Consider the following 27,918-nt stretch of genomic DNA (forward strand, 5'->3'; position numbering starts at 1 on the left):
CTCAATACCCACTTCTAACTTTATCAACAAGTGTACTATGAATTTAGATAATGCTTCCCACAAGTAATTCTCAACTGTTGGGTATACATACCAGATTATACCTGATTACACACATCCAAACATTAGTCCACTTTGTAGTTACACACATTGATTACACTTTATATCCTATACCATAATCATTCAGATGAATCAGAAGGTGATTCATGAATCAGAAGCTGATTCATTATGGCATAATGAATCGCCTTCTGACCAATCAGAACGGAGCATTCAGCAGCGCCGGAGCATAAACCAAATCACAACAAGACTTCGGCTAACGTCAAGTAAAAGCGCAATGGATGAACTTAGCAACACCCTAACGGAGAGATCCGTTGCCAGTCGTGAGAATAAGGGGTTAATAAACATGACAGCTGAACTGTGTTGCACACGCTGATTGGTGTGTTCTAAAAGGAAGCAGCTGCCGCTTCAGTCAGCACAGCAGCGCGATGACGTCACGAGCGTGCTGGGCGGAGTCGAGGAGGTTGTGTTATGTGAACTAAAGCACGCAGATAACGAGCTTTTTCTTAACTTTTATTAGTTGTTGGTTTTTTTTGGTAATGAGAGTTACCAATGCGACGAAACGGATGAAGTGAATAAAGCCTGAAAACTGGTAAGTTGTTTATATCAGCGGTTGAAGTTTTGTTTATGTCTGGCTGGGCGTTTGTATCAACGTGCCGTGCTAACTCCGAGAGAAGCCATCATGCTACAGACCCCATAGCTAGCTAGCTATATTACAAAGAAAGAAAGAAAGCGAGAGAGAAAGAACCCGTTCTTTCTCTAAGCTAGTGTAATAGGACTGAACTCTGAACTGAGTTTCGCGGTGGAGTTTAAAGTAAACAGTTGCACGGAGTTTGAGTTTAGTTTCGTGTGTGAGAGTGGGTGCATCCGAAACCGCATACTTGCATACTATGTAGTATGCGAAAAGCCGTATGGCCGAGACGTACCCGGATGGCGTACTACTTCCGGCGAGATTTTGCAGTATGCAGCCCAACCGATGGACCCTACGTGAGTCAAACGATCCCACGATGCAACGGGACTGGCGCGGACGAGTTCAGAAAAGGAAAAACGCAGAAGACCGCGTGGGTTTAAACTTGGTTTAACAATACCCCAATAAATTGCGTTTATGATGACGTCGATTGGTCACGTGACAGCGCTAACATGGCGGATGTAGTATGTCCAGGATTGTATCCATAATACACACACACACACACACACACACACACGTGTACTGATTGGTACGTACTGTTTCAATGGCAATGCAGTACGTACTACCATAGTATGCGATTTCGGACGCATACTAATTATATTCGTTGGCCACATTATTAGGAACAGTCTTATTCAGCCAGTCACGTGAAGCTACACTTGACCCTTTCTTGGCTGACAGGAGTGGAAACCTTTTTGTGCTCTTGGAGCTCATTGGCCTCCAGGTTGGGTTTATTATGCCTTCCGAGATGCTTTTCTACTCACCACGTTTATAAAGAGTGCTTGAGAGTTCCTGTAGCCTTCTGGCCATGCTCCTCTGACCTGACCTCTCGTTAACAAGGCATTGCTGTGGGCCACAGATTTGTTGCTCACTGGATGTTTTTCACACCATGTCTTTAACACACGTGTGTGTGTGTGTGTGTGTGTGAGAATCACAGGAGACCAGCAGTTTCTGAAAAACTGAAAGGAGCCCTTCTGGTACCAACAACACTAACAAAATCCCGATCACTCATTTTCCCTCTTAATTCTGATGTTTGATGTAAACATTAGAACCGAAGCACTTGACCTGTCTCTGCATGAATTTTATGTGTTGTGCTGCTGAAACTTGATTGGCTGGGTTGAGACGTTCCTAATAAAGTGGCCGGTTAGTATAAATTTGTGGCGTGTTGAACCAATTGATGTATGTTGAGGTTGGTGCTTCAAGTTGTGTCTGAGTCATAGCCACTGGAATTGTGTGCAGCAGAGATAATGATGTAGGAATCTGTTAATATTGCATTACAGCTCAGTCATACAATCATGAGATCTTATTTATTTTACAAAACTCTGTAGATTCTTGTATCATTTACTTGATTAGAAGAAACCGTGTTCACCCCTGCAATGCTTAACAATCTTTAAAGTGCACCTATTGTGTTCTTTTTTTTTTTTTTTTTTTTTTTTTTCTTCAAATATTACCTTTCATGTAGTGTTACAGTTGTTTGTGAATAACTTTTGAAACTTTGCAGACGTCTTTACAAAGCGCACGACAAACGGAGTTATCGACTCCCGAAAGAAGGAAGCGATTCTGAACAGCCGAATCGAGTCGTTAGTGATTCCAGACTTTACTTCCTGTACAAATCTTCGAATCCCCCCCCCCCAAATCACAACAGGTTGGGACATCTGACCAGTCGGAGCAGAGTATGCTCTCTGAAAGGAGGAGTTTGGAATGAATCATTTAGAACAGATCATTTAACGAGTCGTTTGACACTGAGTGGTTGGGGGTGGGGGGGGTGGAGGTGATGCTGCAATTAAAATTATGAGCATGTTAGTGTTTTTTGACCTTGGTTGCATGTCAACTTCTTGTACGAGACTTTTAAAACAAAATCGGGCACGTTTCGAAATCATAATGGGTACGCTTTAATTCTTTGGCGCTGGGAGCGCGGTCGAACTAGTCGACTGTTTGAGCTGGATCTTTTCAGTTGAGGTTTGGGAGCCTACTTGCTTATCTGATCTGGGGGTTTTTATTTTTCTTTAAGACTTGGTGGCTAGCACGTTACCTCGTACCTCCAGTTTGGGGGTTTGATTCCCACTTCAACCCTGTGGGGGCGGAGTTAGCATGTTCTCTGCATGCTTTGGGGGTTTCCTCCTGTCCAAAGACATGTGTTGTAGTCTGACTGGCATCTCTAAATAGTCCGCACTCAGTGAATGGGTGTGTGTTTGAGATCTGCGATGGGTTGGCACAGTGTGTCCTCTGCCTTATGCCCCGAGTCCCATGCGACAGGCTCCCTGCAACCCTCTGTAGTCTCAGTGGTACCAAAAATGGATAATGTAGCCAAGAAAAATGGATGCGCTCAATGAAAATTCACCAGTATGCCCAGGAAGGGCAGGTGAGCTGTTAAAAGCTTGAGATCTGCATTTAAAAACCCGGCAGGAATCGAGAGCAGTGCGAGGAACCCGTTGCGGTCCGGGGAAGAGAAGGACCGCCATCGAGTCGGTTTCTTTCTATCGGCTGCTGCCAGCGTGAGCCAGTGTAGAAGAACCTTTTTCATTCATATATTTATGAGTACAGATGGTAACGATATTTTAGAATGCGGGGAAAGTGAAAATTAAATCGGAGAGGGCGGGGGGCATTTCCCTCGCTTTTAAATCGCTTATGAATGCTTGTGCGGCTGTGCGCATTTCACTTTCGAATTAGCAGCAATTGTTGGAATGGTGGGCTCAGTATTATTTTTAATGAAAAACAGTACAGTGACCAACTCTCTTATATTATAACATAGAAAATTTGAAACCAAATCTTCCACCAAGCCGGCCTCGCTCCTCCCGTCAGTCAGCTCGCCTCGCTCCTCCCGTCAGTCAGCTCGCCTCGCTCCTCCCGTCAGTCAGCTCGCCTCGCTCCTCCCGTCAGTCAGCTCGCCTCGCTCCTCCCGTCAGTCAGCTCGCCTCGCTCCTCCCGTCAGTCAGCTCGCCTCGCTCCTCCCGTCAGTCAGCTCGCCTCGCTCCTCCCGTCAGTCAGCTCGCCTCGCTCCTCCCGTCAGTCAGCTCGCCTCGCTCCTCCCGTCAGTCAGCTCGCCTCGCTCCTCCCGTCAGTCAGCTCGCCTCGCTCTCGTCCCGTGACGAATGAACTCTGACTCCTGCTGATCTGTGCTCGTGACTTGGCTCATGCCGAATCAGTTTTTAATTGTAGCGTCCGTTCTCTAACCAAACGAAATGATTTTTATTACTGTTCAACGCTAGCGTGGGCGGTGCCGCGGTGGGCAAATGATGTAATCGATGTGGAGCCGAACACCGTGTAACACCGACTATCGCGGCAAGCCTAGCGCACACGATTGCGCATGGGAGAAAAGTTAAACCCATTTATTAATGATAACATAAGCTGACGACAAGCCAATAAGGACTAAGCTGTCATGTAAAAATGTCCCCGTGACCCTGAAGAGGAATAAGCGGTATAGAAGACGGACGGATAATCATTCAAGGCTTGTGTGATTGAACGATCCCTGAACACACACTTTTCCTTTCCCAAAACACCTGTGCAAATCATTCCAGACTCCCATGGAGCTTTGGGAAGGGGGAGGGGTTGCTCTTTTGGCATATTTTTCTGAACCCCCCCCCCCCCCCCCCCCCAACTTTAATATCCATAATGCAGTGCACATAAACATTAACTTTTTAGTCTCTAATACTAGCATACACCAATGTTTTTGACTGAATGTTGTGATTTTTGTGATTTATATTTTTATGTATAATATTAGATGATAGTTTTTTTTTTTCGTTGTTGCTATGTGCCCAATGCATGTAAGTTTTCATATCGGCACCCCGAGCTCTCAGGCTACCAGTGAAGAGAAAACTGTTTTAAATTTATTAGGCCTGCAGGTAACTTTTTCATTTAAATTTTTTAGAGGAAGGATTCTGACTCAAAAGGGAACCAACTTTCTGGTTCCCACTGAATAGTTGGATTATACATCAATACAGTTCAGGAGTGGAGGTAGGTGTGCATTAGGAACTAACAAGAAGTTGCAGGAGGGGGTGGTCCTTCATTCCAGTGGGTAGTCGGATATATCGCTCAATTCACTGGGGGTTTGGATGATGCACATTGCTTTAGATGATGTGAATAGGTAGATGGAGATACCTGCTGGGCATTACTGCCTGGTGATGGTGCCACCAGATCAGCTGCAGGGTCTTCAGCTGGGAGCTGTCCCTCATCGACATTTCACTCCAATATCCCTAGAACATCTCGTTGGTGGAGCAGTTTCGATTATGTTTGTGGGCATCTTCTACCACTCCTACTGAAAGTTTGAATGTATTGTGCTGCAGACCGTAGCATGATGTCTGGTCAGAGAGAACTTGTAGTGCCGCTGACTGGGAACTCCTGAACATGGTCCTCAGTCATTGCTGGGGTTTGGCAGGGTGTCCTAGGTGGACCTGATGAGCAAGCTAAAGCTGGCTTGTAAGTACCTTTCACATGTCATTTCAGCTAATTGCACTGTTGACGATTCCCTCCCATGTTATCTAGCTTTCTGGCGCTTCCTGACTTTGTACTACGTCTCTTTTATCCTGCCTGCTTCAGAGATCGTCGGCTCTCTTCTTGTGGCTCATACCCATGAGTCCGGACTTGTTCCCCATCCTACTGTCCTCCTGCCTGACCTGATACTTCAATCTGCTTGCTCTAGTCTCCACTTGCTATCTGTTCAGATGCAGGTCTTGGTGTCTGATCTGGCAGCTCTCTTCTCTAGAAATGACCTTGCCCTCTCTCGTCTGTAGCTCAGGCTGATTGATGTCGGTGTCCACTGAAGGGTGTTCCTTTCTAAAAGGCCAACATTGAGGCGTAAGCAAGGTAGACCCAGCCATTTGTACGTGTAGACGTCGGTCTTGGGATCCATCCTTGGTGCCATGGATGCTGTAACCTCGCATAGTTCCAGGGGCCTCGTTAGCCTTCATGAGTGCAATTCACACTGTAATTTTATTGGGAATCCAGAGAATCCACGGGGGCTGGTGGGATGGTTATCTGTGGGTGAGGTAGAGCGAAACGGGGAAAACGGAGGGTAAAGGTGAGGAGGCGTACGTCCTGGGGACGTGGGATCGCCAGCTGAGGTATACGGGGGAGAGTACTTAGGACTTTTAGGTGAGAAAGTGGGAGAGTGATCAGAGCCCAGGGCAGAGAAGGCCACGTCGTCATCAGTCTGATAGCTGGTGGAAGAGTCCGGCAGTGGGTCGGTCTGCATAGAGGCGTCAACACACACATTTGCTGGGCGGATTCTGTATCTGAGAGGTGGGGGGAACCCCGCATCTCCAGAGGGGGGTGCGAAGAACTTCGAGTAGCATAGTGAAGTCAGCAGTGAGATGCGCAAGCTGACCGCGAGTGTTCAGATCCAAATCCAGCCCCTCCAGTAAAGGAGATCAGGAAAAGCGACAGGCACCTAGGACACGTAGAAGAGAGTGAACTGTATTAGCTGGTGATATTGACCAGTTGGATTCACACGTAAAGATTAAGATTAATTTATTATTCACAATGAAACCTAGGAACTGGAGTACAAAGGAATGCAGAATATTACAAGGATATAAGGTATAGAGTAAAGTAAAGGGGGCAAACTATGTGTAAGCATTTATAAACAGAAAATGTAGAACAAAATATGAACAAAACCACATTATAAAACAGGAATGTAGAACAAATCTGAAAGAAACTTACTCATAATGTGTGTGTGGAGAATCCTCCGCTCACGATAGACCAGTCAGGACTGACATTGACACAGGTTATTTTTTTAAGGATGAAATGTGACTGGCCGATTATAAGGGTATTGGAGCTGGGCTACACCTTCTAGATAACCGCCCCTGGGAACGGCACACTCCATGGGAACAAGGTCTCTCAAAATTGTTGATCCGCGTACGTAATGGTATTCGGGGAAAGCTATTTCTAAACATATCGGTGTTTGGGTTTAGAAAACCGTATTAATAAGGGGGCTCCGGGTGTCGGATCGCTTTTTGTCTGAAATGTCTGTCGAGTCCTTTATTTCTCCTTTTTTTTGCTTTTTTTTTTTTTTTTAGACAGTTATGGAGACGTGTCTGTGGTGTACAGCATCGGCCGAAAGCGATGCGGCGGTCACGAGGGTTCTAAACCGCTACTGCACCGACGCCATGACACCGAAAGAAATGCAGGATGCGAACAGTGACTTCATATATTGCCTGGAGTGCGTGGTGGAGTACCACCGAGCAAGAGAGAGGGTCCCTGCCCTGCACAAGGTACAAACACTCTGCGAATGAATACACACACACACACACACACACACACACACACCGAGCAAGTGTGGAGGCCAGCACACTGCTAACACTACACTGTACACTTTAGGAACAAAGCAATAAAAATCGCCGCTATACCGCACAAGTTGTGCGCGTGACAGGCTTTTTCTATTTCAGCATCTATGGAAATTGGAGACCGCTCGTCTGCTCAAAGTCTTCCGGGACATGTTGGAGGCCGATCTGGAGGACTCGGACTTGTTCTTTGTCGACGATGAACAGGAGCAGCCCGTCTCGAAGTTTACACCGGAGGAATTTCTCAATGGGCTGAGATTCCCACTCATGGAAGTGCTGAAATACCCTTACCTGCTGTGCGACCGGGATCTCTGTAAGTTACTCCTGAAAGTTAAACGCTGTGAGACATCACCGCTCGTACTCGCATGCCCCGTACTGTTTTTAGCATGCCCTTTTCGACTTGCTCTGGCCGTGAGACAGCCCCCGCACGTCATCTTAAGGGCCGTTTTTATTACCGTACTGGCTCAAATAAGGTTTTGTAGATGAGCCCGTTCGGGGGTAGACTTCAGGAGTAAAACGTCCTTCAAACAAAGCTGTTCACAAGTGCGATCCAGCGCAGGGTTCTTCTACAGCACCGTTGAGTTCTCGAATCCGATTGGTCCGAAAGTTTCATTTTGCATAGCAAAAAGCACCGATGATGCTCTCGGGTGTCAGCGCTTTGCAGCAGTCTTTCTTAAATTTGCGATTCTGGGATAAATGTGAAATTCTGCACTTCCAAGGCATGAAGTCTGTGGTTATCACCAAATAAAAGGCAGTGAAACGGGTGGAAACTTTGGGGGTGTTTCGTCCTTGTGGGTGCGGTGAATGAACGTCGGTCTGTTTATAAAACAATCGTCACCGTCGGCGATGACGTGGTCCCCAGATTGCCTTCTGTATCGCAGTAAAACCTGACGGGTAAGTTGAGAGACGGCTGAAATCGTCACTGATGACAGGAATGTGACAGTACCGTGGCATGCTAAATGGTTTATTTGTCTCCTCAAGCATTTTGCTTTGTGTGTGTGCCAAAAAAAAAATCAATTAAACGTTTATTCACACTCTCTTCACTCAACAACTTGGAGAATAACTAAACGAAACAAAAGACTAGGCAGGACGTTGCTTAGCACAGACACCAGGGTTTAAATAAACAGACTAATTAAAGATGAGCCGAAAACGTACGCGGGACGTGAGGTAGACCACGAACGACGGACACGGGTGGAGACGAGACATGAATCAAAACAAAAACATGCTGCGTTCTGAAGGCTTGGGTGCAAGAGGGAGGTTGTTGACACAAGTTCAGCTTTTACATGTTTTTTTTTTATTTTTTTTTTAAATGCATATTTGTCTAAGTTAATATCAAATGTACGACGAGACCAAATATTGACTGAAGGATATCTTTCATCAGAAAACGATGCCGTCGTATTCTCGTTATCTGTGGCGTAGGGCGGTCTTAAAATGACTTTGTTTCTCGATTATTTCTGGGACAGTATATTATCGAGTAAAACTCGTCGTGACGGGGCCTACACGGTATCGGTACTCACTGTTGGGCTGGTGTAAAACTAGTTTTTAAAACCTTCAGAGATCGATTAACATTGCAGGCTGAAACTGAAATCTGAGTCGACCCTGCTAAAACAACCTACTGTTGGATAAGATCTTCGAGGTCTTTCATTATTGATGTAAAATACTGAAACTTGATGTTCAGTGTTGTGGTGTTTTTCCATCAGAGAAGTTCACCTAATTTGACTTGTTTATTTTGTTGTCCTAGGTTGTTGGTTATTGCCAAACTATTTGAGTCTTGTTTACTTGGGTATAGCAGTTTAAAAATATATATATATTTTTAATTAATGTCGTACTCTTCTTAAGGAAATTCTTTTTCTCTCGCAGGCGAAATGGTGGTGAATGTGTTATGCAAAATGGAAGATATGCAAAACCCCCTACCAGTGCATGACCAGTATCAGGGAATTTACCTGCTCATGGTGCACCCGAACGAAAAGGTATGTCCAGTTTTTAATATTGTGGTTTTAATTTGATTAATAATATCTGGCAACAATTCATTATTGATTAGTTCTAATGTCTTCTATATAGAGGCCTGCTGTAGCGTGTACAGTCACATTTTAATAGGAAAAAATAAAGCATTGCTATTTGAATCAATTAGCTGAGAGGTAGTTCAAAGGTTTTTGACCCTGTAGCACCGATGAATGCTACTACGCTTTGTTTTCTTAGTGTAACATGCAGATTATCTTGCTGCCATTACTGAATAGCGTTGCCATGAACGAGTGTACCTGGTCTGCAACAATGTTTAGGTAGGTGGTATGTGTCAAAGTAACATCCACGCGAATACCAGAACATTCCCCAGAGCATCACACAGCCTCCACCGGCTTGCCTTCTTCCCATAGTGCATCCTGTTGCCGTGTCTTCCCCGGTTAAGCGATGCGCGCGCACACACCCGTGCATCCACGTGAGATCAAAGAAAACGTGATCCGTCACACCAGCCCACCATCACCTGCTGCTCCATGGTTCGGTTCTGTCGCTCACGTGCCCATCGTAACTACATTATGACTGACGTTTATCAGATGATCTGTCGCAGCATGAGGTTCTCGTTATAATTTTAAGTGCCCGGACAACAGGATGAGCCCCTCGGACTAGCGCAAAATAAGTGAACCGACTCCTTTTTAGGATCCATTTCGACGGGAACCGAAAGCAGGATGGAGACTCGACCCGCAAGACGCGTATTTAAGATGTACGATAGTTTCTAAGTGCTACCAGGTCAGGAAAAATAATTTCACTTCTTACAAGGTAATTGATTTTCTAATAGCTTTGATTCAGCACTGCAAGTTGTGCTGTGAAGTGAGAAGGTCCGTCTCGTAGATTATTCATTTCAGACCACGTTTGTTTTCAAACCCTATAGTCATCATGTAAAATCGGAGAAAGTACTTTTGGCCGTATAGTATAGAATATCTACTTAAAATTTATTAACTACTTTCATTTTCGTCCTTGTCCTGTCTTAGGTGCGTCACTGGGCTATAGCCACTGCCAGGTCGTTGGGCAGGGTGGACAGAGATAACTATTATGATCTCCAGGAGGTCTTCTTGTGCATGTTCTATATAATTGACTTGGGAATCACTGTGGACTTTCCAAATGTGGATGACTCTTACTGCTCTGGCAAGCTTCAGATGCTACCTCCACATCTCTATGACTCCAAAAATAAGAAGAATTATTGGCTAGGTATGCTTTCTGTGGTTTTTTTTTTTTTTTTTTTTTTTTTTTTTTTTTTTTTTTTGTGGTGGATAATGGATAATCCACAATATGGTGGATTCCCAATCTAACCTCCACCCCCTGTTTTTTCCGCCCCCTCCACATAATTGTGTGGAAAGGGCAGATTCTTTCTCCTGTAAGAATGCATATTTGTGGCGTGTAACGTTGTTGACTTGCCTCATGACAAGACGGACCTTCTAACCCTTAGATCCTAAATCCAGCAGTATTCTGCAAACCTCTTGTGTCCGTGAAGAATTTGCTGAAGGTATTAACCGCAGAGATGATTCTCCAGGAGTAACACCTTCATATTTTTTTCAGGTATCTGTATGTTGCTGATGCAGCTGGATTCACAGGCCATGGACTCTTTGTTAATGGGGCCAGAAGGGCAGGCCAGCATTCCCCAATGCATTATTAATACCATGAATGACTGCAATAAAGGTAAAACGCAATGACACGATTTCAAGTTTGTATGTTTTTAAAGCACTCTTTATTTTAATGAAACCTGAAACGTGGCCGTGTATGCCATCAGGTTCCACCATGCACGTCATGTTTTGTAGACTTGCATGCTGTACTCATTATTGCACATTAGTCACTGTGGGTTTTAAATTACTTGTGTTTGTTCTTTGGACGAATGTAACCTACACAGGTCATTTGAAAATATCCTAGGTGGGTTCAAACGAAAGTCATTTGAGGTAGTGAGTGGACTGACTGACTAGCACAGGACTTCTCTGCTGACATAACGCAATGAAATCCCAGTATGTCATGTCTTTTAGTCTTGAGGACTTTTCTACCTTATAGCCTTAAGGCTCACTATAGGTCTAATATATCATTAATTTAAGGACCATTTGGGACTGGTTATTAGTCAATAGTTGTGTTGCCTTTGTTTTGTTTTTTTGTAAAGGAAGCTGTTCACATAACTTCAACAATATTTAACAATCGGCTAGCAATAGAAAATGTCCCGAAAAATAGTTTAATGTTGACTTATTCACCGTTTGTTTGTTTGTTTTGTTTTCAGATGACCCGGGATCGGATCCCTTCTGGCCTGCCTTGCACTGTTTCTTGGTCGTTCTAGACCGACTGGGCTCAAAGATCTGGGGTCAAATAGAACCGCTAGATGCTTTCCAGGCCATCACTAAAGCAGACAGCTACATGGCTGAAATTAAAAACATCCGACAGAAAACTGCAGGGTATGACGCAGCAGTCTGGCTCTGTAACTCCGCTGTAATAAAGTAACATCGGAATACGCTTGAACTTTAAGTTGAGTAGATGTAGGCTAGGATAGCGTTTTAACTTGCGATTGAATTTGCTTCCTGTATCTGTAATTTTACCATCTGCATTACTCCGCATGTGGGACTACCGGTGTATGCACATAGTTTAGTTGGTGACGGAATAATTGATTTGTAAAAAAAATTTTTTGTAATCAGGACAAGAGTGAAAGAGGAGACTGAGAATCACGATGATCTGTTATCCTGCAGTCAAATTGTGTATGACTGTTATGCTACGGAGCGAACAAGTCGAGTAAGGCGATGATATTTTCCTAACTGCATACCATATTTTAAATTGCAAAAATAATCACCACAGTTTTGACTGATGCCTAGAAATATTTGAGTACCTTTTTCTTTTTGTAACAACCCCTACTCCTCTTTCTGTTCCATGTATGCTGTGACCTGTAGTCATCAAACTACTCATCTGGCAACAGTGACACCAGTGGCAATGCAGTCTTTGAAGAAATAAGCTGCCTAGTTAATGTCTTACAGTCTGAAATGGGCCAAGGCATGCGTGTATATGGGAGCACCTTTCTCTGGTTCATTCCGTTTGTTCGCTCGATCATGGAGTTGAACGTGCTTAATAGCATCTGCATTGGGGAGGTCATCCACTATCTGGATAACAACGCCGACAAGGACGTGCTGTCTGGACGGACACACACCTGCGACAAAGTCACGGAGTTCTTTATCCGCATCCTTGTTGATATAATCGAGCTGCACCTAAGTAAAGGCTGCATGGAGACACTGTCCTACTTTACCCATATCTGGGTGGATTTGGTAATGCAGTGTGCTACCCTTTCTGGTGACATTTTTCATACCAGAATACACGAAGGTAGGGGGGTCTTTGCAGCATCTTCACATTTCAGTAGAGGGACCCGGATGCCAGCAGTTGGTGTTGGTGTTGGTGCCGTTAGTCAAGCTTGCATGAAGCTGATTCGCTCTCTGTTGAAAGAAGGGGGACCGACGGCTACAGAGACTGCACCCTTTCTGAACCTGGTTAACAAACAGATGCGCAGTGTCTCAGCCAGAGGGTGGAATCTTCCCAAATCGGAATATGAGAATCTTAAGAAATGCTTGATCAAGCTTGTAAAAGCAATATCGGAAAGGCCTGCGGTTCCAAACGATGTTCTGCCATGTGCTCCCCCAACGCCGCCTTCAGAACCTTCAGAAAATATCATTTCCTACCCAAATCCCACATTGACCCCGCCTCTGCAGCAAGTACAAACCAGAGATGTAGAGGTTGGTCCAAGTCGTCCTATAGGTACGATTGATTTTATTAAGAATGAACCACCGTGGGATCATGGGGAATGTCAAAGTTTCTATGATGGCCAAGAGGAAATGATTAAGATAAAGAAAGAAGCTTGCAAGCCAATACCATGTTCAGAATTTGGATCTCCTCCTGAGGTTAATTATATAAAAAAAATAGACTTGGGGAAAGGACAGGAAATTGAATCTGGAAAGATACGAGACGTTACTAAGAAAAAATTTGAAACTGAGGATGAACAAGGTAAATGCAGTGGCTTGAAAGAGTTTGGACATGCATCGGATGTAAGCCTTCAACCTTCCACCTCACAGTCTAACGTCTCAGGCTCTGCCAGATTTAGCAAGTCCTGTAAAAGGACGTTGGATGACGACGACGACGACGAGCCCTTCGATGTCCGACTGCGTCGTCTGAAAAGACCTGTCGAGTCCCGTAACGAGAATTCAACAGAGTCCAGACAGGTTTCAATACCGTTGCCTAGCAGTGCAGAAAAGGTTGATGAGGCAAGCGTAATCGCCACTTCAGAGGTTTCTTCAAATGACCAAAAGCTGTTAGAAAACAGGGTAGCACGTGATCCCTCTTTTGACTCGAGTACGACCCCAGGTCGTTGTTATGATTATTTGAGTGAATCACAATTATTTGAGTGTGAAACCGAAGAGTACGTGGCATCTGCCTGGAATGAGCCAGACACTGACGTCCCAGTTGTGACCAAAAAGCAAAAACTTGATTCCAAAGCCTGCATTAGTCCGGAGGCCGTGGAACCCATGCAGAGTCCGGAGGCCGTGGAACCCATGCAGAGTCCGGAGGCTGTGGAACCCATGCAGACTCAGCCGGTCCCGGACGAGGACGTCGAGAGAGCCTGTCTGCAAGTGGAGGCACAAATCTGTAAACAGCAACAGCCACATGAACCAACCACATCAAACATCCAAGTGCCATCCAAACCGAGTTCCAATGAAAAATATGATTTCGTTCAATCCAAACATTTCAAAAGTCCCCCTGAGAAAACTGGCCTCACTGATAAGAAAGGCAAGCAATGGCTGTGCAGAAAGCCTCCTGTTATTGAAGCCCTGAGCCAAAAAATCAAGAAACATTGCAGGACACATAACATATCTCCAAACCCTGTGAAACCATGTTCTTCCACAACGCTGACCGTTGCATCACCCTCTATGGTTGTCCCTTCCAGAGGCTGTCCTGCCTCCTCTGTTGCACGTTCACCATCCACCCCTGCCATAGTTCCACCAAAAAAGGTTCGCAAACGTGCTGAACCAGAATCTCCTGCAGAGCTTCTGGGGTTGAAAAAGAAGGAAAGGAAAGCTTTTGATCTTTCGCAGCGTTCCTTGGTCTCATTGGGTGAGCTTCGTTCACATGGCCAGAACGTGCATGTCGAGCCACAACAGAAGTCAAAAAGGGTTCGTCAAAAGAAGGTTGGCGCGAAGAAAGGCAAGAAGATGCTTGCATCACAAGATATGCAATACTTCATACAGAGCCGTAGGATGCTCCAGAAGCCAACGGCGGCCACTGGAGTTGTTGCCAAATCAAACAAATTTACTGTACCTGAGACCCTATCAAAATCAAAACCTGCAATTGAAACTGTTTCAGAATCGGGAGATGAGGAGGATGATTACGATTTCCTTCCATGCTCTCAGCCTGATCCTGACCGAAGGGTGGACAGTAAAACGGGTAGTTGTCAAGTCAACACTCATTTGTCAGATGAATCCAAAAAAGCAGTAAATGATTGGTCTGAGAACATTACAAGTAAAGAGTTCAGTTCCCATCAAAACAATAAAGGTGCCTGTAGTTCCATGCCAGAAGGTGCAGAATCCAGGGATGGAAACTGTGGTGGTGATGATGATGATGATGATGATGATGAATGGACAAGCCTTACACAAAATGAGCCTACGGACATGGAGTTATGCTCTCAGATGGAGCAGATGGAGGTAGAGTATGGTGAGAGCTTGTACACGGTCAGTGACTTTGGCAACCAACCGAATATTTCTAAAGGAGAAACGAGTGTGCCACTTCAACCATTATCTGGTAACCCGCCTCAGAAATCCCTTCCTGATGCTTCCACTGAGATGTCTTCAAATGAACATTTGTTCTTAAAACCTAGCATGCCCCCGGAGTGTCAGAAAAAGACCAAGCCTTCTACGACAAAAATTTACTCCTCAAATTCCCGCAGTGCCACTTTGGTCAAAGAGATGGGAAAAGTAGCCAACCCTCCATCTGCTGCTAATGTTGCTAAGGCTAAGGTTGCACGACCACCACCAGCAATGCCGCCGCCGCCGCTACCAAAACCACCTCCAAAATCCACACCACAGCCTGAATTTCGCCAGCCTCTACCCCCGAGACCCTCCCTGAACCCTCTAAAACCTGATTTAAAGTCGTCTCTTTCTAGTGTAACGTCTGCTTCCCATGTACCGTCCTATAAGACCTATCCCAGGCCAGAAGCGCCTGTACCGATACAAACGCCAACGGTGGCTCAAAATCGAAGACCCGATAATACTCCGATGTATGAGCCATCCTACCTGAAACGGGCGATTTTAAAGTGGGAGTACCACATGTTTGACAACTACAGAATGTTTGGGACACCCAAAGACTTGTGTCCATTTGCCCTTAAGGAAGTACCAACCAATTTCTATAGCTACCAGGAGTACTTCAACATCTTGTACCCACTTCTGCTCATTAATACATTTGAGGAGGTGTGTGTTATTGTTTTGTTTTCATCATGCACCGCCATAAACCTGTACTAGGTCACAATATGATTGATTGCACTTTCACACTGCATTATGAACTGTGGACTCCCCGAGCATACAAAATACTTACTTTCTCTTCTCCCGTAGATGGTCCGTGAATGGCTTAATGGTAGGAAAGTCCGTATTGAACTCCACGTCCAGGCAATCGAATACCACAATTGCATTGCCAGCGCCAGTTTCAAAGGTACGGTCACTTGATCGTGAACACTTAGCAAAGTTTTCTTATTGCTTATAATGTTATTAGGAACACCTGCTTCCTGCTATCACCCAGTCGGCCAGTTAAGCGGCAGCATTGCAACGCATATGATCTGACAGACCTTATGTCTGATGTGAAGCTCTGTGAAGAGCTTCCATTAATGTTTACATAAAACATCTGAATGGGGGAGGGAGGGGGGTGACTGACTGGCTTGCATGGTTGTTGGTGTTTGGGCTGGTTTGAGTGTTTCAGGAACTGCTGATTTCGAACAGTCTTTAGAATTTAAACAGAATGGTGATTGGGGGTGGGATTAACATAAAATATTCAGTTGTGCCGGTAGTACAATATATGTAACCAGATCGAAATGTTTTTTTGTGTTTTTTTTTTTTTTTTTTTTGGTCATGTTGTGTAGTATGCCTTAATGCTGAGCAGGTGAAGAAGCAGTTGTATCCTAGAGAAGATGACCTTGTGCTCCTCTGGCTGCCGGAGAACACTGGTGCATATGCTAACGATGAGCCCGGTTTTACTGAGAATATCCACTTTGGCTGTGTGGTGAAATCCATGTTGAGTAATGGAGGTATGTGTGTGTGTTTTGCATGGTGGTTTTCTTTTCACAAGATTTCCTAATTTCACACGTGTGTTCATGTATGAATAATATTAACGATGGCCAGGGTCGATGGTCTATAGTGCGCTTGGCTGAATAATTCTGCCGATCTATATGTGCTCTGATTTTTTTATTTTTTTTGTTGCTGTTTTCAAATATAGGTCCGTTGTACCTCACCATTCAGACGCGTGGTAACGTGTCCTCCGTTAACACCCAACCCGTACGCTGTGAGGTGATCGGCTCCCTGATCAGTACACTGCGGGAATTCAGAGCGTTGTGTTTGCTACAAAAGAGCAAGCTGGAGCTTCCGGTTCTCAAGCCAGATATGAAATACTTTGCACCCTGCCAGGATGACCTGACGAACCTAGATATGCCTGTGAGTAGGTCATTCGGGTCACCAGGGTAGAACGCAGCTTGTTAGGTTGTTTTAATTTGTTCGTTTGTCCCTCACGTAGGAATATAATCGGGACCAGGCCAAGGCAATCAGCTGTGGTGTTGCGATGGTGAAAAGGAAGCAGAATACCCCAAAGATTTTGTTAATACACGGACCACCAGGGACCGGCAAGAGCAAAATCATAGTTGGCATGTTGCACCGTTTTCTCTCTGTACGTCCTTTTTTTATTTGCTTAAATTTTTTTTTTCCGCGCTTCTTATATTTGCGCTATTGACTCTTCCTCGATCCTTTTGTTTTCCTCATTTTGGTTGCATATGCCGTAAACTCTTTAGGATGGAGAGAGTCCTTCACTGAATCGCTATGCTAAGTCTCGCAGAAGAAGAATTCTGCTCTGCACCCCGTCTAATGCTGCCATCGACAACTTGATGAAGAAAATCATTATTCTCTTCAAAGACATGTGCTTGGACAAAGATGCTCCGCAAGGTACTAGTATACTTCACCGCCACGTGCGCTCCTGTATTTGTGATGTGATTATGACCGTGTAAACATGTCGCATGGGGGAGGCCTTGAGGGATTTCTGTCCAAAAGTCACCCCTGGTTGAGACACTTTGCTACCTTTTTTTTAAAAATTATTATTTATTTTTTCAAAAGCAGTGTCTATATGCGATGTACTTGCTGTCCATGATCACCTGGGTACAATAGGTGCTGTCATACCATTTACATTTCATCTCGCTTAACTCCGATTCACCTTTTCTCAAATTTTTGGCTGCGTATTTAGGCTGTGATGCTGTCAAATAACGTCTACGCCGATCATCCGTAACATTGAAACCACTGACTGGGGACATGAATTGTATTGATTATCTTATTGAAGTTGCACCGGTCTAGGGGTGGGATTTCAGGCAGCAATCGAACAGTCCGCTCTCACAGTCGATGTGTTTGAAGCAGGAAAAAAAAAATAGGCGAGTATAAGGATCTGAGTGACTTTGACAAGGGTGAGATTTTGATGGCCGGGTGACCGGGTCCGAGTATGTCCAAGATCGCAGGTTTTGTGCGGCGTGCCAACGGGACACGGTGGTTAGTACCTACCAAAAGTGGTCCAAGGAAGGACAACTGGTGCACTGGCGACAGGGTCGTGGATGCCCAAGGCTCACTGATGCACATGGGGAGCGGAGGCTAGCCCGTCTGGTCCGATCCCGCAGAAGAGATTCTGTAGCACAAATTACTGGCTATAACAGAAAGGTGTCCGAACACGCAGCTCGTCGTAGCATGCTGACCCAAGAACCGGACCGTGGAAGAAGGTCGCCCGTCTGATTCACGTTTTCTTTTACATCGTGTGGACGGCCGGGTGCGTGTGCGTCGCTTACCTGGGGAAGACATGGCACCGGGATGCACTATGGGAAGAAGGCAAGCCAGCAGAGGCTGTGTAATGCTCTGGGCGATGCTCTGCTGGAAAACTCTTGGGTCTTGACGTTCATGTGTATGTTACTTTTTCACGTACCACCTACCTAAACGTTGTTGCAGACCGAGTACACGCCTTCATGGCAACGGTGTTCAGTAATGGCAGTGGACTCTTTCAGCAGGATGATGAAAGTGTTCGGGAACAGTTTGAGGAACACGACGAGAGCTCAAGGTGTTGACTCGGCCTCCAAATTCTCCAGATCTCGATCCAATCGAGCGTCTGTGGGATGTTCTGGACAATCCATGGAGGCTCCACCTCGCACCCTACAGGAATGAAAGGATCTTCTGCTAACGTCTTTGTGTCAGATACGACTGCACACCTTCAGAGGTCATGTGGAGTCCATGCCTCGATGGGTCGGGTTTTGGTGGCACAAGGGCATCCTGGACACTATCAATCATGTGTTTTTAATGTTCTGGCTGATCAGTGTATATTTTATTGGCATAGATGCAAAGTCTATTTCAGCTGTGACCTCTTTGCCTTGTCTGGTGTTTTGTGGGCGTTACCAAATACAAATCCACCGCCCCGTGCACACGCATGGTAATTTACAGATTGCCATTTATGAACATAGTCATGGGAGTATGAAGAAAATCTGTGTTTCTGAAACGTTTGTAAATCTGGTGGAATTTTTATTTTTTTTTTTCTTTTCCTCCTTTGGTTTGGTTCATGCAAACATATAGGGAACTGTGGTGACATCAACCTGGTGCGACTAGGGAGTGAGAGGACCATCTCGGAGTACCTGACACCCTTCAGCCTTGACAGCCAGGTCAAGAAAAGATTGGGTAAGTATAAGACGTGCATGTACAGTTTAAGGGTGGTGGTGGGATGGTGTGCACTGATGGTACAATAGAATAGGTGTATCGTGAAAACCCCTAGACGCTGTTCTTTGCCCTTCAGTAACGTTGGATTCTATTGTGCATTTCTTTGTGCAGAAAAAGCACAACAAATCTGTGATTCGGATATCCAGAGGAAGAAGGAGGAACTGGACAAGCAAATTGAAAAGCTGTCTCGGCAGTGTGCCGAGACGGGCAAAAAATCGGCCACGGTGAGGCACTACTATACACCTAGTACTCCTAAACAGATCCTTACTCTAGTGGAGCAGGCTTAAAAACTGGTGGATGTGGAGGATGCTGGATCGCAGAAAAGTGTGTCTGCTGTTCGGGTGTCTACTGTATCGCTGTAGCTAGCGGATCAAATCGTCGACGCTCTGGCTGAGCCATAGATTTTTGAAACGCACCTTTGGACGTGGGACCGACCGATCGGATAGTCTGTAGGCTATGAATCAAGGCAGGTTCGAACTCGTACGCGAGTTTAATCGCGTGCGCAGGCAGTAACCCGAGTTCAATATCGAACCAGAGACCACGAAGTTCCCAGCCACGGATGGTTGTGACGTTCCGCAGGATTCCAAAATTGTGTTCTGTTTGATATCTATCCGCTGACTTCATTCCACCATGGTCTTCTGTCCTTTCTGCAGTTTGAACAGCTGAATGCCAGAAAGCTAAAGTGCTTACAAGAAAGGGAGGAGCTCAGCAAACAGTTGAAGGAGGTATACATCCTTTTTTTAAAAAAAAATAAATAAATAAAATGATCTCTTGCCTCTTTTTATCCTCACTTCACATTTGTTTCCCTTTGCCCTCTTGCTCTCACCTTTTTATCCCCCTTTTTTAAGTTTCGTAGTAAAAGACAGTCGGTGCAGTCGCGTCTCTTGCATGACGCTCATGTGATCTGCTGCACGCTGAGCACAAGCGGCAGTACCCTCCTCGAGTTCGCCTTCCGCAACCTTGGACACGAACCGTTCAACTGCGTCATTGTGGACGAGGTCTGTTTTGCTTGATTTTTAAAATCATTTTAAATATCATGTGAAGGTGTTTTATCAATGGGTTTTACAATCGGCATGTGTTAATGGTGTGAAAATATACCCAAGGTGTGTTCCTGTGTCCTTGCAGGCAGGACAAGCTAAAGAAACCGAAACCTTGATCCCTTTGCTTTATCGATGCCCGAACCTCATCCTGGTGGGCGACCCTATGCAGCTCCCACCCACTGTTGTATCCCAGGTATTGCAGACTAGAATAAACTGCCAAAAAAAAAAAAGAGTCAAAAAATTCAAAGTTCACCACTGAGAACTGTTTTTGTCCGTCACTCAGTCAACAAAAAAAAAAATTCAGAGACTCAACAAAATTCAAGTGGGAATAACAACTTGAACATTTTAGGAAAGAAAAATGGGGGGGGACCCCCCGGATCTGGTTGCACAAGTGTGCAAACCCTAAATAATTCTCATACACCTGTCTGTCATCAATGGACTGATCCTTATTAACCCCAAATAATCAGCAGTTTCTGTTGGATTTTCATGACGTCTTGGTTTCATCCAACCGCTGAAGCCAAAGACCAGAAGAGCTTACAAAGTATGACGCTAATCCGCGCTCCGTCTCCCTTCAACTGGCCGGCGATTATGTAAATTAAGCTAAAACCTGAAAAACGCCTAAAAAGTAATGATCAGGATAGGGGTACGAAAGAATTTCCAAACCATGAGCATGTTCCATGGAACACCATGAAGGCTATCATCAACGACGGGAGAAAATAGGGCACAGCAGGGACATTACCAAGAGCAAGTCGTGTCTCCAGATTGATCAATGGATAAGAAGAAGACTTTATAAGGGCGGCTGGCAAGAGACCTATGGCAGGTTTTTAATGGAGTGTTTTTGCAAGGATGACCAAAAAAAAAAATCCTATTTGTTTTTCCTCTTGAATTTTGTTGGTTGCAATATCAAATTAAAGGTGGGGGGAAAATATACATGATCTTCCTTTAAGTGTTTTAATCTCCAGCAACGCTGAGGGATTATCTTCCTTCACGTGTGGAATAATTGTCGTTGGGGTTTTTTTTAAACATTAATTTAATTAATTAATTTAATTTAATTAATTAATTAATTTTCTGTGTGTGTCTTGTGATCTCAGACCGCCAAACAGCTGGGCTACGACCAGTCGCTGATGGCTCGGCTTTGTAAGACGCGTCTGTACCCCAGCATCTTCCTCAGTTTCCAGTACCGCATGCACCCAGTCATATGCGAGTTCCCATCCAAGTACATCTACAACAATGACTTGAAAAGTGACCGGTATGAGACCTTTCCCTTTCCCTCTCCCACACACAACTTTTGGGACAAACAGGATAGATCGGCTTCCTTAACGGTTGCCTTAACGTACTCCTCCCCTACTTGTATCTCCAGAATATAAGGATGAAGATCGTGGATCGTTGTGGTTGTATTTTAGTTGCTGTCCATTGTTTCTTTCAGATTTGTAACATTAATTACAATATAAAAATTGTGTGTGTGTGTGTGTGTGTGTGTGTGGTGGTTTTTTTTTTTTTTTTTTTTTTTTTTTTTTTTTTCTCTTCCAGCGAGTCCATAAATTTTACCATCAGGCATTTTGGATATTTATTTATTTTATTTTATTTTATCTTGACCGGTGTTTTCTTCCTCTTTTTTCCATAGCGAGACTGCTCGGAAGCTGTGCTCATCCTCCTGGCCGTTTGAACCCTACAGAGTGTTTGATGTGATCGATGGAAAAGAGAGAAGAGAGGGAGAGTAAGTTGAGGGAAGACGGACACGGGGAGAGAAATGGGCTCCGATTTTAAGAACGTCGCTGTGCCAGTCTTGTTCAAAAATAGCTATTGATATCTGCTGTCGTAGTTTTAAATTTTTTTTAAAAATTATTTATTTATTTATTTAGTTTACAATTCAAATATTTAAAAAAGGCATGCGGTATTGTTGCGCATCATTCTATAGTGTAAAAATGAGAACTGGAGAGTGCATCGGGACTGAGATCCAGTGGCACCCAACACAAAGCAATGCGAGTGGGCAGTTTTTCTTCTCATGCGGGAGGGATGGGGTGGTTCTGGCGTAATGTGGGCTTTACTCGAATGTGCGTTTTTTTTTTTCCCCTTTTGCCTTCATTAACACTTTTTTTTTTTTTTTTTTTTTTTTTTTTTTTTTTTCTTTCTTTTCGTGTCCACCATACACGCCCCATATAATAGGCTCTGCTCGGCAATATTTAGTATGACCAGTGACTTTCTGTTCTTATCAGTTCCTTTAGTAACCTGAAGGAGGTCAACCTGGTGCTGCTGCTTTTGAAGCTGCTTGGAGAAAAGCATGCCATGCGCAAGGAGAAGCAACAGATTCGCGCTGGCATCATCACTCCATATAACGCCCAGAAACAGCGTCTCCTGCAGGCCCTTCAGAACGACACGGACAAGGAATATAAAAAATGCATACAGTAAGGCGAAAGACTCGGATATTAAGCAAGGAAAAAAAAACGTTTTTTCTTTCACCTATAAGAGGGCAGTAGAAATCCCCCCCCCCCCCCCCCCCCCCCCCCCCCCCCGAAATGCTGTCCTCATTTTAGTGTCAATGACGTTATACCCCACCATGAAGGACATAAGAGCCAGTGTGAGGTTTTTGCAAAATCAAAGTGCTCCTTGCAGTATCTAATCTAAAACGTGTGTGTGTGTGTGTGTGTGGTCAGGGTGGAGGTGGACACTGTGGATGGGTTCCAGGGCCGTGAAATGGACTGCATCATCGTGTCCTGTGTAAGAGCCAGCAACGAGAACGGTTCTATCGGGTAAGAAAGTTTGTGTGCGCGCGTCGTTTGTTATATGCATGGTGATGGTATACGCACTGTTTAAGATATAATGGTGTGTTTTTTTTGGGGGGGTTTTTTTTTTTTTGTCGTCAGGTTTGTTGCTAATCGCCAGAGGATGAATGTGACCATAACTAGAGCTAAATTCAGCTTGTTTATCCTGGGACATCTCTGCACTCTCAAGGTAAAGAGGGAGAGGGAATGAGAACTATATAAAAATCCACGAGGCAACTGACCGAGAAATTCAAATGTTGCGTTGTTGCTTTCTCACGTGCCACCGTTTTGCTCCTGTATAGAAAATGACTGGTTTCCTGTCCCTTTGCTTGCTAGAGTGAACATACGGTTAATGGGTTAACTGTAGACACATCGTGGTGCAATTTGCAAACGAAAATGTGACCGTTAGGGTGTAGTACTGCGCATGTTTAACGGTGCGGCCTACACGGCACTAACCCCCCCGCCCCCTCCTTTTCCAACTTTCCCACGGCAGCAGAGCGAATGGGGCGCGCTGATCGAGGACGCGAAGGCACGTGGCACCGTAATAGAAGCCCACGAGTCCAACTTCCACCAGGTCACGAAGAAGGTGCTGAAACCGATTCCATTCTCACATAGTCACTCGTACCCCCCCAACATTCCTGCCTCTTCTGAAGACCACAGAATGCACACGAGACCTTCAGACCCGCGTCTAGCAGAGGCTCATCGTTCCAGCAGAGAGCAGGACGGTGCGAACCAAAGCTTCACTCACCCAAGGCCACCCAGTCGCCGTCCTTCAGATCCTCGGTTCCAGCAAAGCTCCGCACGTTCCTTTCGTGCACCTCCAGAACGACGTTACGACCGTCACAATGCTTCATCAGGGTCGTGCAGGGCATACAGGAAGTAACATTTGCGTTTATTTTTGCAGGACTGTACATCTCTTTTTGTCCGGTGACTGACACGTCATGGTAGCTCTGACTAAACGTGCTTCCTTTTGTTTATACATAAAAATAAATAAAATACAGTTTAAAAAATGGCAAGAAGAATTTGGCTGAACCTAGAAGGTTGCTAGCTGAAGTATTTGTGTAAAATAATGTTAACTTGTAACAGACTTTTTGATTAAAAACCACATTAGCATTATACCAAAGTTAATTGCTAATCGGCTTTATTTTAGCCATTTGTCTTCAAGTGTTTATAATTGATAAATAATAGACTTTTTTAGGTGTTTAATTTAGTTTAGTTTTTTTTCTTTTCCCCAATGCAATATTTAGCATCTATGCAATTCTAACTAACCCCCCCCCCCTTTCTATTTCTAAATGTATATTATTTTTTAAAATTTTATTGTTAATTTTTTTTTTTATGTGGATGGAATCTAATTTGTAAATTTTTATCGATCATTTTTGGTTCCAAAGTGGGCAAACGGGAGCAGACTGTCGCTTCTTGTTATTTCACCTTTTTTAATGTTTTCCGAGCGATGTGATGCCAGTTGAGCGAAAGCTGCACTGTCGGAGATTTGTGAGGAAACGGTTTATTTTCTGTTCTTAAGGTTTACGGTTTGAGTGAACAGAATACTCGACTGTGTCCTGAAAATGACTCCAATTGTAAATCGGGCAAATTTATTATATTTTTGAAGTTCTGAGATGACCGTGTCTTTTTGTTTGTAAATATTTTTAAGAATGTATATTTGTAATACAATTTTTGTATGGAACCTTGTCGTCGCCCCCCCCCCCCCATTTTCTACTTTGTTCCTTTTGGAGCAAAAATCAGGAACGTGTGCTGCATCGCATCCGGCATGCTCGCACCCTGCACCGCGGGGTAAGGTAATGATGGCGGCGTGCAGTTCGGAAAGCAGCCAGGATCGTTCTCTCGCTCCAGTAGATCTGGATGCTTAATGAAATTAAACATTAAACATTAAACATTAAATAAACCAGCTTTAACAAAGTGGCCAGAAAAGTGCATATTAATGTGTAATTCTGAAATAAACCACCAGAGTGCGCTTGCTTCACATTATCTGTACGTCGAGTAGGGTGGGCTGCTACAGCGATCCTAGATTGTGACTGAGAAGTAAATTATTATTTTTTATTATTATTATTATTATTATTATTATTATTATAGCAATAAATGTCTACAAGTGTTCAATACCTACAAATATGTATATGACTCGTGCTGTTAATATTGCCAATAAGACTATGAGGAAACTTATGTGCTTATTGTCCAATAACCCCCATTTCTTCCCAGGAAAAGAGAAAAGTGGCAGTGTTACATGCTGCACAGTGCTGTGAACATTTCTTCTGTTTGTGTGTTTATCTCATGCTAAATAGTTCTCGATCTTCAAACGAAACACAAAACAAAGGCAACCTGAATAAACACACAATACAGTTTATATTATTTTTATCGAAGCAAAAAAAAAAAAGTTAGACACCCATCACTGATGTGAAAAACTAATTGCCCCCTTAAACTTGAAACCTGGTTGTGCCACCTTTAGCAGCAATAACTGCAACCAAACACTTCCGATAACTTTAGATCAGTCTTTCACTTCTAGGACTAGGATTTACTCTGTGATTTGGATCACTGTCTTGCTGCAGAATCCAGTTACGCTTCAGTTTCAACTTACAGACTGAAGACCGGACATTCTCCTTTAGGATTTTCTGGTAGAGAACAGAATTCATGTTTCCCTCAATTGATGCAAGTTGTCCAGACCCTGAAGCAGCAGAGCATCCCCACACCATCACACTGCCTCCACCATGCTTGATCGTAGGTATGATGAGCTTTTTGTGTAATTCTGTGTTTGGTTTACTCCAGATGTGACGGGACTCCTGTCTTCCAAACGGTTCCACTTTCCACTCATCAGTCCACAGAACATTCACCTAAAAGGTTTGAGGATCATCAAGGAGTGTTTTGGCAAAACCCAGACGAGCCTTAATGTTCTTCTGGGTCAGCAGTGGGTTTCACCTCACCACTCTTCCATGGAGCCATTTTCCCCCGGTGTCTCTCTGATAGTGGAGTCATGAACAGTGACCTTTATTGATGTAAGAGAGGTCTGTAGGTCCTTTGATGTTGTCCTTGGCTCTTTGTGACTTCCTGGATGAGTCGTCGCTGTGCTCTCGGAGGAATTTTGGAAGGACGGACACTTCTGTGAAGGGTCGCTACTGTGCCGAGTTTTTCCATTTGGAGATAACGGCTCTCGCTGTGGTTCTTTAGAGTCCCAGAGCCTCTGAAATAGCTTTGTAACCCTTCCCAGACTGATGTCTTTCAATCACCTTCTTCCTCATCATTTCTGGAATTTCTTTAAATTTCGGCACAGTGTGTTACTCCGTAAGACTTTTAACCCACTCCATGCTGTTGATAAAGTTCTATGTAAGTGTAGATGTGAGTGAACAGGGTTCGCAGTAATCAGGCCTGGTTGCGTCTAGTCCAGCTGAACCCCGTTATCAGTGCAGTTTTGTTGAATTAGTACCTACGGGGGCAAATACATTTTCACACAGGCCCAGTTGGAATTGGAGAACTTTTTTTGCTTCAATGAATAACATTCTCATTTAAAAACACTATTTTGTGTTTACTCAGGTTGCCTTCGTTTTATCTCAGATTTAGTCTTCGTCCATGTTTTCTTTCCTTCGTTGTAGTGCGAAGGCGTGCAGGTCGGAAGTGATATAATTCGGAGTTCCCGCTTCCCAGTTTACGTCACGCCGAACGCGACACCGGGGACACGGACTCTTCTCCTCTGCTCTGATGGAGTGAGAACATTCAAAGCGTGCTCTACAGAACAGAAACATTTAACGTAGCTTGTTTATACACAACAGCAAACGTTTCTTTTTCACAGCGCTGCATGTGGTCTAATGATCTTTCACACGAATAAACCACACAACCACGATCTTGTCCAAATAACAGTCATGTTTACTGTAAAGTTTACAACAGTGTCAAAATCTCTCATCTTGAACGTCTCTCTCAAACGGTTCGGTTCATTTAATAATTATTGCGTTTCTCTAGTTTACAGCGTGTCCGTTGTTTTCAAACCGTGAACGGCTAGATACAGTTCTGTCTATTTTGATAGATATAATTGCAACCCTCCAGACCCCCCACCCTCCCCCGCAATGAACCTTCTTTTCTGTTTTGTAAAATATCCTTCGTTTATTCCTTATTTGAACCTGTACTGATCACAAGCTCGTATCCTGACCCCGTCACATCGTGCATCAGCTCCGCTGCAGTGCGAGTGTTAAACTCTTCAAGTTATTACTGAAGTTATATTGCCATTTACAGGATAACAATTCCCCACATCCGTTCTGTCTAACCCGCATTTGTTTTCTTCATGGTGTCTGGTCTGGTTTTTAGGCACAGGAAAACTAGATGCTGCATTTGGCTGGAACAGACACATCAGTAGCGTTGCCCCTTTTTGTGTGGATGGCTTTTTTTGGAAAAGGGGAAAAAAAACAACTATAAAATTCAATGAAGCTGCTTTATTTCAGGGGTTTAGTGAAGGAGGGTCGCTTCTGACCCTTAGGACAAGGGGAGTGTACGTAACGTTAAGACGTCGGTTCTTAGCTAACGTTCCGATTTGATTTGGAAAGGGAAGTCAAGTTCAGATTTAGATTGGACTTGTAGTTGGATTTATTGATTATCCATGGTGTGTGAATAGGTGTGTGATTGTGCCCTGTGATGGATTGTCACCCTGTCCAGGGTGTCCCCAACCTTGTGCCCCGAGTCCCCTGGGATAGGCTCCACGCTCCCTGCGACCCTGTGTAGGATGAATGGTACAGAAAACGGATGGACGGATGGATGGAATTTCATTCACCATTCCCTTCATTTATTTTTCAAAATTTAATTTACACCCCTCTAAAACGCATCCTTACACACGCATCGCCCTTTCTAATCTCGTTAAACTGCTGTTTAACGCGCACGGTCGCGGTATCGGCCAATCGGGAGGCGACTTTTAGCCTCCACGGATCCACACCTCGAAAATCTCCCGGAAACAGTCGACCGTCCGGGTACCTTCGGGATACTCGTTTCAACGTACTACGATTTGGGACTACCACTACTTCTGATCTCGGATCCTATTTAGGAGGGATGGTAGGCGAATTGGGCCACGGCGATAAACTCTGGAGGAGTGTACCACCATTTTCTGGATTTCACGAATACCACGTGACCGTG

The 27,918-nt window shown here is 44.4% G+C and overlaps 1 protein-coding gene across 3 annotated transcripts; it reads left to right on the plus strand.

Moving 5' to 3' along the window:
* The first annotated feature begins 486 nt into the window (after positions 1 to 486).
* Positions 487 to 27,204, plus strand: setx (senataxin). Of its 3 annotated transcripts, none has more exons than XM_017493164.3 (25): positions 487 to 646; positions 6,751 to 6,945; positions 7,120 to 7,327; positions 8,875 to 8,984; positions 9,999 to 10,215; positions 10,564 to 10,683; positions 11,261 to 11,432; positions 11,670 to 11,763; positions 11,919 to 15,470; positions 15,612 to 15,708; positions 16,133 to 16,297; positions 16,486 to 16,700; positions 16,780 to 16,929; positions 17,051 to 17,201; positions 18,855 to 18,956; positions 19,107 to 19,219; positions 19,649 to 19,720; positions 19,844 to 19,993; positions 20,121 to 20,228; positions 21,127 to 21,284; positions 21,660 to 21,752; positions 22,252 to 22,440; positions 22,690 to 22,785; positions 22,900 to 22,987; positions 23,291 to 27,204. In XM_017493164.3, exons 2-25 carry the CDS (start codon positions 6,757 to 6,759, stop codon positions 23,678 to 23,680), a joined length of 6,999 nt encoding a protein of 2,332 aa, XP_017348653.1. In that variant the 5' UTR covers positions 487 to 646; positions 6,751 to 6,756; the 3' UTR covers positions 23,681 to 27,204. The 3 variants fall into 3 exon arrangements, with proteins under 3 accessions (XP_017348653.1, XP_017348656.1, XP_047017668.1); XM_017493167.3 differs by having other exon boundaries at positions 23,294 to 27,204; XM_047161712.2 differs by lacking the exons at positions 487 to 646; positions 6,751 to 6,945; positions 7,120 to 7,327; positions 9,999 to 10,215.
* Positions 27,205 to 27,918: the final 714 nt, after the last annotated feature.

The sequence above is a fragment of the Ictalurus punctatus genome, chromosome 18 (genome assembly GCF_001660625.3).
Source record: "Ictalurus punctatus breed USDA103 chromosome 18, Coco_2.0, whole genome shotgun sequence".
Lineage (NCBI taxonomy): Eukaryota > Metazoa > Chordata > Actinopteri > Siluriformes > Ictaluridae > Ictalurus > Ictalurus punctatus.

Excerpts from the sequence above, each read along its gene's own strand:
- setx (XM_017493164.3), top strand. The coding sequence starts at position 6,757 with ATGGAGACGTGTCTGTGGTGTACAGCATCGGCCGAAAGCGATGCGGCG. Across the intron at positions 6,946-7,119 it reads GGGTCCCTGCCCTGCACAAG|CATCTATGGAAATTGGAGAC; the intron begins GTACAAACACTC and ends TTTCTATTTCAG. Across the intron at positions 16,701-16,779 it reads TGACGAACCTAGATATGCCT|GAATATAATCGGGACCAGGC; the intron begins GTGAGTAGGTCA and ends TCCCTCACGTAG.